General features: G+C 33.3%; 1 protein-coding gene across 2 annotated transcripts; it reads left to right on the top strand.

Annotated features, from left to right (window-relative positions):
- Positions 1–36: 36 nt before the first annotated feature.
- Positions 37–13,541, top strand: LOC140449237 (uncharacterized). Of its 2 annotated transcripts, none has more exons than XM_072542427.1 (8): positions 37–151; positions 1,303–1,435; positions 1,567–1,740; positions 2,583–2,736; positions 2,797–2,941; positions 3,095–3,321; positions 8,979–9,224; positions 11,283–13,541. In XM_072542427.1, the coding sequence occupies exons 3-8, from the start codon at positions 1,692–1,694 to the stop codon at positions 13,486–13,488; spliced, it is 3,027 nt and encodes a 1,008-aa protein (XP_072398528.1). In that variant the 5' UTR covers positions 37–151; positions 1,303–1,435; positions 1,567–1,691; the 3' UTR covers positions 13,489–13,541. The 2 variants fall into 2 exon arrangements, with proteins under 2 accessions (XP_072398528.1, XP_072398527.1); XM_072542426.1 differs by lacking the exon at positions 37–151 and adding an exon at positions 158–358.
- The last annotated feature ends 2,847 nt before the right edge of the window (positions 13,542–16,388 follow it).

The following is a 16,388-nucleotide window of genomic DNA, read 5'->3' as shown; positions in this document are numbered from 1 at the left end:
GGAACTTACCTTACTAGAGGGCTATGTACTGTGGCTCTCTCTATCTTTCCTGTTGATAACAGGTCAGCAGGAATGAAATTTAATTTAAAATTAAATATCCATAGCAGTGCCAGCAGGAAGAATATGTGTCAACGTCAAAACTCTTAAAAATGTAGGTTAGGTTAAATCTATTTTTGTTCTAATATTACTATTTTATTAACTATGCAGATAAAAAGGTAGTACTTAAGTAAATATGTCTCAAATTATGCTAATAATTGCTTCGGCATATCTAGTCTATTGTCCATTTACGAAAGTAGAAGAAAGCTTTAACTTACAGGCCATTCATGATATTCTATATCATGGATTTAACCTTACCCAGGTAATCCATTAATAACGATCGTTTATTTTTAGTATTCTAACTTATTACCCTTGATAATAAAGTAGCTTCCAACTCGAATAATTAATGACAAGCCCAAAATGTATACACATTTGTGCAGAACTTGAAAATATTTTAAAGGTTCTATAAAATAAAAATAGTGAAACTTTATTATTGAGGGCTAGGTACTTATATGCTTCACATCTTGCTGTTTACTTATTATGGTACATAAGTGTAGTGCCAATGTATTTAGAAATCACAAGCAAAATATGTGCATAGCAATAATTACTCGGGCTCAATAAAAGTAAATTACTTGGCACATTGTAAATTTAATAAGTGGTAAACATAGCAACCAGTGAATACAATTACCAGGAGATGCTGTTTTACTCCTTGGTCCATGTTAAACTTCTCTTCTTCTAGGATAATTCCTGCCAGTTTCATTTTTTGATATCTGTAGTTCCTTTAACATCTTACCTCTCTTTATGACATTGAAGGCATTTTTAAGGTCAGTAAATACTATATGCATTTCTCTGTTGTATTCCCAAGATTTTTGAAGAATTTTTTTAAAGCATGTATAGAATTTATATTTGATCTTACAGTTCTAAATCTATTTTGGCAGTCTCCTAGTTTTTTATCTTCTTATTTATTATATCTGAAAATATTTTTTAAACTGAGGTAGTAAAAATTATAAGCAAAATGGGAAATTATAAAAAAATATTAGAATGTAAAGATTACAGTTAAAATCATAACCAAACCAATATTAGTAAATAAGTGATTTTTTGGAACCTATTCTGAAATCATTCAATATGAATATAAAAACAAATTTCTTATTGATCTGCTTAGTGATTACTTGTCGACAAACATAAGGATATAACTAACTAACTTAAAGAAATATAACTAATGAACACAAGATTATTGTACATATATTGAACCAAATTTAATTGTAGTACGATCATCTCGAGTTTCCTGGAGTAGTGCCACGAACTTTTATTGGACCTCTCTTCATATCAGCTCTTGCATCACCTATAGTAGCAGTACTTCAACTCCTAGATGTAAACAAATTTTGGGTCCAGTACTTAGGTTAGTAGATTACAAAAAAAATTGCTTTTTATGTTGTTTAATATTACTACATTTAAAATTCCAAACTTGATGAAGATTATCAAGAAAAAATTCAATATGAAAAAGTTTAATGCATTTTTTTTTTGTTTTAGTAAGGACAATTCTTGCTACTTGTGTGGTGTACAGCTTTAACATATTAAGTAAAACTCTAGAAAAACAATTTGGAGTAAGATGGTTGCAGTGGTTTATAGCGATAACTGTGACTCAAAGCCACTTCATGTTTTATCTAAGCCGTCCATTGCCAAATATTTTTGCTCTGCCTCTAGGTTAGTACAATTTTGTCATATATACATATTTTATATAATTATGGTTAGGAAGATTTGAAAACTACGATTATTGATTGTATTGGATCGAAATACAAATTTAAAAAAATCGATCCTTTAGTTCTTTATGGTTCATATGTCAAAAGGGAGTGTAAGCATATAATATGCCATATAACTATTGCCCTGTAGTCCTACTTGGCATGATATATAAACTATAAGAAAAGCTTCTCGTCAATATAATTATTCACATGCTACTTGAAAATGCCAACTTTCGCTCTCATCCAAGCTATATCGATCATACTTATCACTAACAACTTTTATTGAAGCTAGTTTTCAAAAGAAAGAAAAAACAACCACAGCATTCATATACCTAACAGCAGCATACAATACTGATTGGAGATTAAAATATAAACTGGTCCGTTAAGACAGTTTACTTGCAGACAGATAATCAATCACATTGACAAAATGATGACAAATAGAACCTTCCAGGTAATAATGGGAAAGAATATGAGCAAACAGGTGAAACTTGATAAAATGACCTTCTACAAGGTTCTATGCGTTCTCCTTTACTTTTTACATTAAAGTAGGACAAATGAGCTGGCTCATTGGCCCAAAATCAAAACTAACCATAGAAAATAAGCTATGTGCTGTACACATGTATAATAAAAGAGATTTGGAGGTATGGCATCCAGTTTTTGGTTGCTCAAAACCATCAAGCATTAAGATAACATAAAGAGTTCAATCAAAAATATTAAAAATGATGTTAAATGCTCCCTGGTTTTTCCCTGGTTATTATTAAATAAGTTAAAATATGTTATACATAGTTTGATTCAATATTTTTTTAGTTTTACTGGCACTAGATGGCTGGCTCAACAACAACAACAAGACTTTTATCCTGTGCTCTGCAGCAGCTATCATTATTTTTAGAGCAGAACTAGCACTTTTCTTGGGTATTCTTCTGCTCTATGATCTGTATAATAAGAGGATAACAATAAAACGGTAGGTTAGTAAATAAATTATAATTCTTGATGTAAAAAAATAATTTCTTTATTTTTGTAGACTGTTACAAATAGCTGTTCCAGGAGGATTAGCCTTTTTAATATTAACTGTTGTGATAGACTCGATTTTTTGGAATAGACCTTTATGGCCAGAAGGAGAGGTCTTATGGTATAATACAGTACTGAATAAAAGCTCCAACTGGGGTGTATCCTTTTTATTTTAGTAATTAAATGATTTTTATAAATTTTTAGATGCCTAAAAGTTTCTAGAATTACATTTTTCTTTGATATAAGTTTCTTCCTTGCCTTATATTGTATAACAAAATAATTTGTATTAAAATTTTCTTAACTCTCTACAGACCTCTCCATTTTTATGGTATTTCTATTCAGCGATACCGAGAGGTATGGCAACATCAGTATTTTTGTTACCTGTAGGTATTATTTTAGATCAGAGAGTAGCAAAAATGGTGATTCCAGCACTGGTATTTGTAGTGCTTTATTCATTTTTACCGCATAAGGAGTTACGTTTTATAATCTACGTTTTTCCTGTCTTGAATGTAGCTGCAGCAACTGCTTGCCATAGAATGTAAGTACATACAGTATAAACTATTATACTTAAGCTGCATACATACCGGCTATATGTCATCTACCAAGCTCTCACTCCTATTAACTCCGATAATATATCCAAACCAGCTTTACATAACACATCCAATTGCTCTCTCAATTTAAAAAAGAACTATACTTTGTTTCAAGAAAATAACATTGCGCTTATGGAGATCAGTGTTGCCAAAACTCTCAGGCACGTGTTGTTATTAGATTGTCGATATATGATTCATTCTAATCAGAGCTGTATTCAGCACTATGTAGTTGTAGTTAATTAATTTCACTAATAAAAGGATATGTATCGTTGAATACAAAATAATGCATTATAAATACTTGATTCTTTAGTAGACAGATATAGGTACGTAATTATTATAGGTCTAATAAAAATAGTTAAATTTTACTATTGTTTAACATTACATATTTATTAACGCTTTAGATAAGATGTAATGTAATAACAACAATTACATACATAAAAATTTTTTCTTGTATACAGGGTGAATCACGACTAACGGAACGGAAGATTACAGCGAAAGAGTACAAAAATTAAAAAAAAATTAAATTATTAGTTTGTAAGTTGATAAAAGCTACATTTTAAAATTATTTTGAAATATACAGGGTGTCCCAATAAATTTTAGACCATTTTATGTTATATTATATGAAATTTTTCGCACTATTACGTAATTTTTACTTTTGCCGGACTATTATTTACAGACTTTTCGGATTTGGCACTTTGTGTCCGCCGATTTGCACACTATCACATAATTTACTCACTGCATATTAACATCATCCTCATCTTCTCTATCATCGCTATTACTGTCACTGTCAACCGTCACATTTATTACCACAGGTTCAATATTGTCCATCAACCCGTCAATAACCCAAAATTTTTGCTCTTCCTTAATAGCAAGTTTACAATAGTTTTTCCAATTTTCCACTGTTACTACACCAAATGCATTTCTTATTAATTGTTGTATAGCGGCGGTCTTAAACTCTGTGTTGTGTGAGGCAATATGTCTTTTGACTTGACTCCATACCATTTCAATTGGGTTTAACTCACAATGGTATGGAGGTAGTCTCTGCATGGCAACATTTTTTTCTTTGCACATCTCGCCGATTTTATATTTTATATATTTTTCTTTGCATGTGTTTCCGACTTCCATTAGCTCTGATTTTAAATAATCTTCTTCAAAAAAGATATCTTTCTCCAGCAACCATGTCTTAATTTGATCTTTATTGAAGGCTTGTGTCGGAATCACTTATTCTCTCCTCGAATGGTACAAAGCGTTGTCCATCACCATAACAGTTTTCTCTGGAAGATTAGGAAACAGCATTTCCTTAAACCATTGTTCAAATATAGGACCATCCATCTCATCATGATAGTCCGCTGAGTTTTTTTTAGCTAAAAATCAAAAAGCAGCACCTTCTACAAAGCCCAATTCGCTATAACATGCACTATAACAAATCGGAGGCCTCGTTGTGTCGGCTGTTTAGGCCTGTTGACAACCCCTTAACAAACGCACCCTTGGTTGAACTCACTGAGAAGTCCTTCCATTCTTTGGAAACACTATGTTCAACATTCACTCAAGTTTCATCCAAATAAACGACGGTGTATCCTTGAGAACGAAATTTTTTTATCTGACGCAAATACCGATGCCTCCATTTTAGAATATCGGGCCGTTCAATCATGCTTGACTTTACTCCTCGTTTTCAAAAAATAAAGTTCATTTCATAGAGTATTCTCCACATTGTTGTGCGTGACATGTTTGCTAAATCTTTGTCTTTTTTAACCACTGCAAAAACTTTATTCAATGTCGGCGGTAAATTTTTAAAGAAAAAACTATGCACGATGGCACGTAGCCGCGTATGAACTACTGCATCGTAAGTGAACTTATTGCTGTTTACTCTACTTTTGGTACGTTTTCTTGTTTTTTTTTATGGACCTTGGTCCTCCTTCCGGAGCTTCTTTGCGTGTTTTAGACATAGTACTAAAACTTACTTCCGTCATAGTATTTACTTTATAGGTTAAATTTCTAACACTTTCACCACTTCTTAAATTTAGATGATAATTAAATACATTTAAAACAATTTGTTTTGGCTTAATTTTTGAATTTCCATTTTTAATTAACATTTAACTGTAAAGTCAGAATAACTACTGAAGAACCACAAAGCCTTATTGTCATTATGTAGTCAGAGAACGACATACGCACACCATATTATTTTAAGTTGCAATTAGTAATTAGATATATGTTGAAATTACGTTGAAAAACATTAATTTTAATTCATGTCTGTGGAAACGAAAATACAAATAATACAACCCTGAACCGTGCTTGTGTTCGTCGTGGCATCGCCGCGCTTCTATCGACCATTAGAAATACATGGCCCTATCTCCGCAATATTATTTTCTTAACGTGGAACGCTCTATAGCTACCATACAAAACAGCAACCTTACTGTACAATTTCTATGAGTTTCTTCACACATGGGACTTCAAGAGAACGAAGAAGCAGACCACATTGCCCAACAATCAAGAAACGGTAAAACTGCGAGTGAAATGAGAAATGTCGTACTAAATGACTTAAAATCATTTGTTAAAGTAAAGGTTGAAAATTTGTGGCAAATCCAGTGGGACACTTCAACTTCAAAACAAAACTTCGCGAAGTGAAAACATATGTGAAACCCTGGAAATATCAAATTTCCAATAGAGCTCATTAACTCGTTATTACTCGACTTCGTCCAGGACATACCTGACTTAACCACGAGCATATAATTGGCCACACTAATCCTACTTTATGTGACAATTTTAATGTTCCACTCAGTGGTAAGCACGTCCTTGTAGAGCGTCCAAGATACACGTTGCAGAGATACACCAACCATATAATCGGATCAACAAGTGAAATCTTAGGAGAAAAATGTAAAATTGAACAATTGGAAAAAGTCATTAATATACCTATTTTAATATTTATACGTAAATTATCACATGTCTATATGTATATATGTCGCTAATAACCTCAGAAGTGGATGCGACAATGTATGACGACTAAGTATTGACGCAAAAGAGCATCTTCCATAATACAAAACTGTCACAAACGTCCCATAAATATTATATTTAACTCTACACATTTTGTTCATAGAAACTCGTTTATATGGCAACTACCCGATTTCCTATGACAAAATTAATCCCAATATTGACAGGTAGTATAAAGATGATGCAAATAGTCCAATCACCACCTGTTTCTTTACACGAGCTAACTAAAACAATAACACATAAATAAATATAAGAGACCCGGTTTTTTAATCGTTTTATTTGGACAGGTAGTATAAAGATCTACATTTTAACCTGTATCATTTAAAAACCAGTCATTACGATATTTACGATCTAAAATAGTCCAATCACAACCTGATTCTTTACACCTGCTAAGTAAAACAATAACACTATTACCCAAATAAATATACGAGACCCAGTTTTTTAATCGTTTTACTGAAACTAGTTTTCATTTCTTGAATTTTGATTGGAGAGCTGGAATGTGTGGGTTGGATTGTTTGTTTTAGTAAAACCAATAAAAACTTTACTAAGGCATGTTAAAATAACTGACTACTGTTTTTTGAAGGTTTGTGAGTAAGGTTAAAATATTATTCGACATAACTATAAACCAATAAAGAAAAAGAACGCATTTTTAAGATATTTTACTTAATTACTTATTAAACATGTGATTTTTTATTATTTTATTGCAATTTAAAATCTACAATACATATATAGAATATGTTAAAAAAGATCTGAAAATTTCTAAATGCAAGTTCATGTGATACAGACCAAGGAAAAAATTGATAGATATATAATAAACGAAATTGGGCAAAAAAAATTTGGAAACATTGAACAGAATTGATAAGCAACTAATAAAAAAATATTTTGACGATAAATGACATAAGAATTTATGCGAATATGAAGACATTGTTTAAGTTTAACAGAAATCGTTGAAGAATATTCGTATACAGGGTGAACTACAAAAGAAAATTACGGTTTTATCATATTTTTAAAATTTTTAAATTTTATTTGTGATATCTACTTTTTCATTTTTATAAAGCGTTCCCTAAATTAATTCTCTGAATCTAAGTTCAGGGCCTCCATATTTTAAGACTTTATTGGTTATACCATCTGTTCCAGGTAATTTTCTGTTTTTGACGTGACAACGTCTTAAATTAGGTTGTGGCTCGGAGTCACTCATGAAAAAGTGTAACGCCCGCTCACGTCTGTTACGATGAGTCACCGAACGAGAGAGAGGCCCGCCGGACCGGCGAATGCCTTGCGTCTCTCTCCCACTCAAACATGATCGGTCCGCTGGTGCGATGCTATTTCTCCTATCATCGTCCTATCCTCAACAAAATCACTCAAATAGAAATTAGTTAAGTTTAAGTTTACATGTACAATGTTTTAGTAAACAAAATATATTTCTATAGTTAAAATTTGTGCAATTCTTATTTTCATTCAATTCCTTGTTCCCATTGTGCAATTTAATAATATTCATATCAATAAATATTCTACCGAGAAAAAGACGTTGTCACGTAAAATCTTCGCCCGTAAAACCGACTTTACAGGCAACCGATTTTTTTAGCTTATTGATCTTTACTTCTACCTCTTCGTCATTGATTGTAGCACTTATATCTGCTTCGTGTTCGTTTATATTCAGCGTTTCTTCAGCATCATATAGCTCCTTAAAATGCTGTTGCCATGTCTCTATAGGTATTCCCTTGGTCTGCACGAACTCGTTAACTGGTTTTTTCCTGTTCCAAAGCATTTTACATACTTTATTTTGGGTATCATGTAGGTCGTAGTCCATGTCGCTGGTGAATTTAGCCCAATGTTCTCTTTTGATTGACTTTATTCCGCGTTTACTTCGTTTCTTACTTGGGCATATTCTGCGAGAGCTTTTTCCGATTGTGTGCTTTTATATCTCAGGTAGCATTTGCGTTTTAATTCAGAGAGTTCTTTTACCTCTTGACAAAACAGAATTTTAAATGTATTTTGTCCACTATTTTATATTATGTGTGTGTTATTAATGTTGAGTGTCTATGCTTTTGTAAATAATCTCAACGACTAGTAAGTTGCACTGAAGATTTGTGATATTTTATAAATATTTACACTTTTTTTCTTATTACAGTGTCTTGAAAAAGGAATAAAACCATTCCGAAAGCTAGACAAAAAGTCATAAGAGTGTTTCATTAACATCCCGGCCAATTTTCTGACTGCAACCCTAATAAACTGTGTTGTTTGTATATATATATATATATATATATATATATATATATATATATATATATATATATATATTCACAAATCCCAAACAGTGAACAGCCTAACAGACGCTACCACTGAACTTTCTAATGCACACCAGATAAAAGTTCAATGAACAACACTGGCTCCGTTTAAAACATGGCTGATTCCGTCTGCGCGAACGAGATGCGCGTACTTATCTCGCCAAGCAGAGTGGACATTCTGTTTATTTTATTATTCTGTGGTCACGGTTACTATATGAAATAATATCAAAATCGGGGGGAATTGATAATTTTTTTCTCGCAACTTTTGCCTCATATATTATTAAAAAAATGTCCATTACCACTTTATTGACTAATATTATTATTTTTAGATGGGAGAATCGAAATAAATCACCCATTTACCATTTACTCTCTATGGGAGTGGTCGGACATTTAGCAGTCAATCTCGCCTTCACCCTATTTTTATTAAGCGTTTCTAATACAAATTATCCTGGAGGTGTAGCTATATCTCGACTTCATCGGCTTGCCAGAGATGAACCCAACGTGAGAGTACACATATCAAACTTAGCTGCTCAAAGTGGTGTATCACGCTTCACCCAAATCAACCCTAACTGGACGTAAGTACGAAATAGATATAATTTCATTATTCATCACACAGAAATTAGATTAATGATAATTTTAGTTAAAGAACATCTTCATCTATAAACAACGAAATGACGATGTATAAAATGTTTTAAAACGTTGACCAAGAAGTGTTTAGAATCATTTCCCATCCCAGAAACTAAAGAGCGTAAGGGAGTTGGCGGTGTGACCAATTGTGGCAATTTTACTTTGCCTTCTTCTTCTTCTAGTGCCGTCTCCACTAATGAAGGTTGGCTATAACCATTGCAAATTCGTCTCTATCTTCTGCTCTTCATAAGAGCGTCTGTGTGTTTAACCCACCAACCAGTCGCGAATGTTTTTCAGCCAGGATATTTGTCGTCTACCAGTACCCCATTTTCCTTCGATTTTACCCTTCATAATCAGCTGCAACAACTCGTACTTATCATTTCTAAGTATGTACCCCAAATATGCTGTCCTTCGCCCTTTAATGGTGCTCAAAAGTTCTCTGTCTCTTCCCATTCTGTGCAACACCATTTCGTTCGCAAAATGATCGGTCCATCATCATCATCCAACCCTATTTTCACATCCATTGTTGGATATAGGCCTCCTCCAAACGTCTCCAGTTCTCTCTATCTCTAGCTGCTGCAATCCAGTTTGTTTCTATTCTCCTTAGGTCGTCAGTCCATCGGGTGGGTGGTCTGCCTCGACTTCGCTTGTCGGCTCTTGGTCTCCACTCCAATAATCTCTTCGTCCATCTTCCGTCTTCCATTCTAGCAACATGTCCAGCCCACCTCCACTTTTGTTTATTGATTCGCAGTATAATATCGTCTACGCCAGTTCGTCGGCGTATCTCCTCATTTCTCACGCGATATTTCAAGGTCAGGCCCAGCATTGATCTCTCCATTCGCCTTTGTGTTACCCTCAGTTTTTCGGCAGTAGCTTTCGTTAAAGTTAGGGTCTCTGCTCCGTAGGTCAAGACTGGTAAGATGCATTGGTTAAATGCCTTCCTTTTCAGGTGAATTGGGGTATTTGTTTGTCTCTCATCCTTCCATATGCCGCCCATCCCAACGTGATTCGTCTATTTAGCTCGCAGGTTTGGTTGTCTCTGGTTATTCTGATTTCATGACCCAAGTATGTGTATTTATCGATTAATTCTACCTTGTTGTTATTGATCTGTATCTCTTTTCTGGGAACCATATTGGTCATCATTTTGTGATATATCTTGATCCCTTCTGTACAGTTTTCAAGTGCTTGCGTAAATAACTCTTTGGAATATACATTAAATACTTTGCCTTCAGCACAACATAATCCAGTTGATTCTCCACTGTATTTTAACGCCTTATGTCGGATCATAGTGGAATGCAGCGCGTTTCAGGATCACAGGAGTACCGCGTCTGCGGGAACTCTCAATTTCATTATGTCGTGCTCGCTGTTGTTGTGTTTGATATGCACGAACTCGTTGCATTCTAAGCCTATTAACTTCATTGTCACTTACTAAAGAACGCAATTCAGACATAGCAATACGACTATTTTCTTGTGCTATCTCTTGTCATCATCGCGGTTAGCACGTAGCTCTTCGCACAAGTGATTGATTTCGACTAAGACGACTTAGTTAGGTCGTCTTCTCCTCGGTATCGTAAATTGTAATTAATCAAAGTGAGAAAAATTCTCGCGCACTTAGCGGTAAAGTGTCACTATTACAAAGGATCAACAAAAAAAAGAGCACGTAACTGAAATGTCACTATCACAAAGTATCACCAAAGTAAACAAAGTTCTCGCCCATGTAGCGATAACTGTCACTCATAAAGAGAGAACGATGCACTCTTTGTCATAAAAGAAATCGATTGACATATTTGTTGGTTGCCAAATGTCAAATATTATGGTTGTTCAGCAATTTAATTTGTGACAAAACTTAAGATTTATCAAGCTACATAAAAATAATCTGATAGACAGTTAACCACGATGTTTGATTTGTTGGTTGTCAAATGTCAAATATTATAATACTATTGCATAAAATATGTTATTTACGTTGTAAACATCCACGGTAACATCGTATTTTCTTTTGTTTTTAGGTACAGCAAAAAGGAAGGCCTTAAACCAGGCGATTACGAACTATATCGGTATACACATCTCATAGTGGAAGGTAAAAGTAAATTCTCACAAAGTCTCAAACCCTATTCAGCGACGCACGACGTCATAGATACGGTAGAAGCCTTTCATAAGATATCTTTTAACTACCTCACCATTCCACCGATTAAAATAAACACCAAACCGGTGCTGTTTCTTCTAAGAAGAAGACGGAACTATAAGGACATTTTGAGGGTAGATGATAATAGTTTGGATCAAGATGATCGCGAGTATACAGAGCTTAGTGACGGTTTAGATGAAGGGGATGAAGAGAACAACCAATCGGAAAATGTGTCTGAGGAAACTCAAGTACCAGAAGATATTGAAAGTGAACGCGATAACCAAAACGATGAAGAAAATGATGATGATAATGGAAGTAAAGAACTGATTAAATCTGAAGAAAAGTCGACCGAAGCAGCTGTAAGTGCAAGTAACTTGGAGGGTGATAAAATAGAAAGTGATGAAGAAGTGAGCAGTTTGGTACAAGCTGCAACAGAAAAAGCAATTTTAGAAAAATCAAATCAAAGTGAAGATGGAATTACTAAATATCACGAGAACGTTCAAAATGTCGGTAACATTGATGATAACTCAGCAGTTAAGAATATAAATAGAGAGACTAATTTTGAAAGATTAAAGAAAAAAGACTCAAAAACCGTAGCAGACGAGAAAATTCATAAGCAAAAAGATACAAAAGAGAATCAAGAAGTAAATCAAACAGAAGATGATCAAGTTGACGATAAAAACTTGTATACTAAAATAGATAAGGATGCATCATCTAAACTAAAGTATGCTCGTGGTAAAAAGACTAAGAGTGATAATGATGTGACTCATGAAATTCAAACCAAAAAGTACAAATTTAAAAATATGGATCATGACGCTATTGATACAAAATTCGAGAAACCAGCTAAAACTAATCCAAAACCAAATATGGATAATGTTGATGTTTCTAATAAAAGAAGCAAACATTACGGGATGAGTAAAAATATTGGCGTGGATGATGATCAAGTGGATAAATCGGACAAATTGGTCAAACTTGATAAAAAGCCTTTATTATCTAAAGATAATAACATGAATAACATTCAAGATCTATCTAATAAAAGAAGCAAGCATATCACGAGTAAAAATATAGATCTAGAAGGGGATAACGTTGATACAACAGAAAAATTAATCAAACATACTCAAAAAACAGTTCTGATTAAAGATGGTGACGTGGACGATTTCCAAGAAGCTTCTAATAAAAAAATTAAACATTATTTGAATAGAAAACGGTTTTCAGAAAATTTGGAAGCCGTAGAAAATACAGAAAGCACCGAGAAACCTGAGATTTCAGTTGAAAAAACTGTTAAACCAGAAACTGGTGATAAATATAGCCAAAAACCTTTAGCAGTTTCCCAAAAACGTGTTCATTTAAAGGATAGAAGTCACATGAAGAAATCTTTTGACGAAGAATATAATAGAGAAAATAAGCAACACGTCAAGCAAAATATACGAAAATTGATACAGAAATTTAGAAGGAAAAAGATGTTTGATGACGAAAAAGATGAGGCGGTAGTAGTAGTAGACTATCCTAAAGAAAATATAAAGAAATTAATTGAGGAAAATAAAATTCTGGAAGAACGTGAAGAAATAAGCAAGATCCAACGGCAAATCATTGAATTAATAGAAAATAATCCCAAGATTATAAACAAAGAATTAATAAAATCGAAACTAGAAGAAACTCTTGAAAAGGAGTTGGTTGGTGTGTTAGATCAAAGAATAATTGAAAAAGGGAATGCGAAGAAATCTAAAGGAAGTAGAGAAATAAAAGAAAACAAGGAAGTTGATGAGGTTGTTACTAAACCTACAAGTGATTCCATTAAAGTTATGGAAGAGCCTCTTAAAGTGAAGCTCACAGATGAAATTCCGTTACAGGACAGCACTGCCGATTTAGACAAGAGTGAGGAAGAGTACGAAACAGGCGAACAGGGTTTAGAGACAGAGTTAAAGACAGAGAGTGAAAATGAAGGAAATAACTACGAAGATGAAAAGGTGGCATTTTATAGGAAGTTTAAGAAGGCAAATGAAAGATTAGAAGATATTATGATGATTATCGATGAAATTGTGGATACGATTGAAATCACCGATGATGATTTCGAAGAAAGTTTACGATAATATTTTGTGTGCAATATTTGTTGATTTTTTGAATAAAATGTGTTTTCAATAAATTGTCTTTTATTTCTTCACCAAGGGGGGTACTAAGAGATATTTTGGAGTGGGATTCATGGTGTCGGAGAAAGTAAACAAAGCAGTTGTAAATTTTCAACCAATATCAGACAGAATATGTTACTTGAGAGTAAGAGGAAAGTATAGGAAGATAAGTATCATTAATGTACATGCGCTCACTAAAGATAGAGTCTTAAAGAAAACAAAACAGAGTTCTACGAAAAGCTAAGCACCCTAATAGGGAATATCCAGAAATACGATATAAAGATAGTCATTGGTGACATGAATGAGAAAGTCGGAAAAGAGGAAATATATAGAAGAATAACAGGGGGACGAAGTTTATACAGTAGACTCCCTCTTAACCGGCTACTTCGGGACCAGAGCCTGCCGGTTAATCCGATGTGCAGGCATTTTCATGAGAAAAATCAAGTATATACATACATATATTAAACACATGTACAGGAAGATGTATATTAATAAAGATCACGGAGTATACAGTTGAAAAATACTATTTATTTCTATGTACATACAGGGTGTTTCAAAAAAAGGTAACCCCGTCTCTAGGGTAGGTAAAAAACTGAAAAATAATTGGGGTTTGCTTAGTAAAAAATTTTTGTAACGCCATCCGTTTTCAAGATACAGGGCTTTAAAGAAAAAAAAAATTTACGCATTTTTTACTATTTTACCGAAACTACTGGCAACATTGTAATGAAATTTTATACGAATATGTTTTGGAAGCTGATAGTACATCCCATGAATTTGTTTTTATATCTAATTCTTATAGAGGGCGCTAGTTACACGGATCGTACTAAGTATTAGTCAATATAACTTTTTTAAGAGTATAATTATTAATCAAAATTTCAAGTAAACTTAAACATCATTCAATTTTACCCGAAAAAGCTACTCTTGGTAAAACTCGATACTGTGTATCGTTTTCGGAATATTTTGATTTGAAAATTATGAAGTAATAATTGATGCTGGTAGTAATGATAAAGTTCTAATAGGTATACCTCTATTTTCTCCAAGTGTGCCATGGAAATCTGACATTTATTGATTGTTATGACGATAAATCAACAATAATTAGAGTTTTGAAACCTTGTTATTTGTAAAATCAAATCAAAATGTTCTCAAATGTTGAATACACTGACAGAAAAGTTTCCTAGAAGAAACTTACCAAGTAAAAAAACATTTAGAGCCGTTGAACGACGTTGTCGAGAAACTGGGAATGTGAGACCAAATGAAATAAATTCTGGTAGACCAAGAATAAGAACAATTAATAAAGAAAATAATATTTTAAATTTACTTGATCAAGATCCAACAGTTAGCGTAAGAAATATAGCAAGACAAACAAATACTTCTTCTTTAAGTACTTGGCGGATACTGAAAGAACAGCAATTACATCCTTATCATTACAGACAAGTCCAAGAGCTCTTGCCAGATGATCTACCGGTTAGAGTGGATTTTTGTAAAACATTGCAACAAAGGACAGCCCACAATCCAAATTTTTTAAAATGCATTCTTTTTACGGACGAGGCCACCTTTACGCGACAAGGTATGTTTAATTCCCATAATGCACACTACTGGTGTGATGAGAATCCACGTGTCAAAAGGGTATCACATTACCAACACTCATTTAAAGTTAATGTTTGGGCAGCAACTTTAGGTAACAAATTAATAGGTTATCATATTCTACCTGGAAATTTAAATGGTGATATGTATCTTGATTTTTTAAACAATTTCTTATTCGAGATATTAGAAGATTTAACGCTAAACGAGCGAAGATCTTTATTTTTTATGCACGATGGAGCTCCACCACACTTTGATAGAAGGTGTCGTAATTGGTTGAGTAATCATTTTCCGAATCGATGGATTTGTAGAGGTGCAGAAGCTCCGATTCATTAGCCTCCTCGGTCATGCGATTTTAACCCTTTGGACTACGCAGTTTGGTCGTATATTAAGGAAAAAGTTTATGCTACAGAGGTAAATTCACGCCAAGAATTGGAAGAAAGAATTCAACGTCAATTTAATGACATCATAGCTGATCACCTACCGTTTAGAAGGTTAATGGAATCTTTAGAAAAAAGAATAGACTTGTGTATTCGCGAAAACTGAGGGCATTTTGAACACTTACTGTAATTGAATTTTATTTTATGTTCTTAGTCATTAATTTAATTTTCCTCTTGTGAGTTTTGTTTAATTACTAACTATTTTATACCAGCATCAATTATTACTTCATAATTTTCAAATCAAAATATTCCGAAAACGGTACACAGTATCGAGTTTTACCAAGAGTACCTTTTTTGTGTAAAATTGAATGATGTTTAAGTTTACTTGAAATTTTGGTTAACAATTATACTCTTAAAAAAGTTATATTGACTAATACTTAGTACGATCCGTGTAACTAGCGCCCTCTATGAGAATCAGATATAAAAACAAATTCATGGGATGTATCAGCTTCCAAAACATATTCGTATAAAATTTCACTACAATGTTGCCAGTAGTTTCGGCAAAATCGTAAAAAATGCGTAAATTTTTTTTTTCTTCAACGCCCTGTATCTTGAAAACGGATGGTGTTACAAAAATTTTTTACTAAGCAAACCCCAATTATTTTTCAGTTTTTGACCTACCCTAGAGACGGGGTTACCTTTTTTTGAAACACCCTGTATATGGATACATATTTAAATCTTTTACAAACTTGTTTTAAAAAAATCAGTAACTTTCTTCTGTTTCTTGACATTAAGTGAATTTTTAAAAGCTATATCTTCATTTTTTTTTTAAACCAAGACGTCTATTGAAGATGACCCAGGTTGTTGTTCAATATACTTCAATGCCACCTCCATGGCAGCCCT

This window comes from Diabrotica undecimpunctata, chromosome 8 (genome assembly GCF_040954645.1).
Source record: "Diabrotica undecimpunctata isolate CICGRU chromosome 8, icDiaUnde3, whole genome shotgun sequence".
In the NCBI taxonomy this organism is placed as follows: domain Eukaryota; kingdom Metazoa; phylum Arthropoda; class Insecta; order Coleoptera; family Chrysomelidae; genus Diabrotica; species Diabrotica undecimpunctata.
The sequence above is the reverse complement of the archived record's forward strand: the minus strand, read 5'-3'. Positions and strand labels throughout refer to the sequence as shown.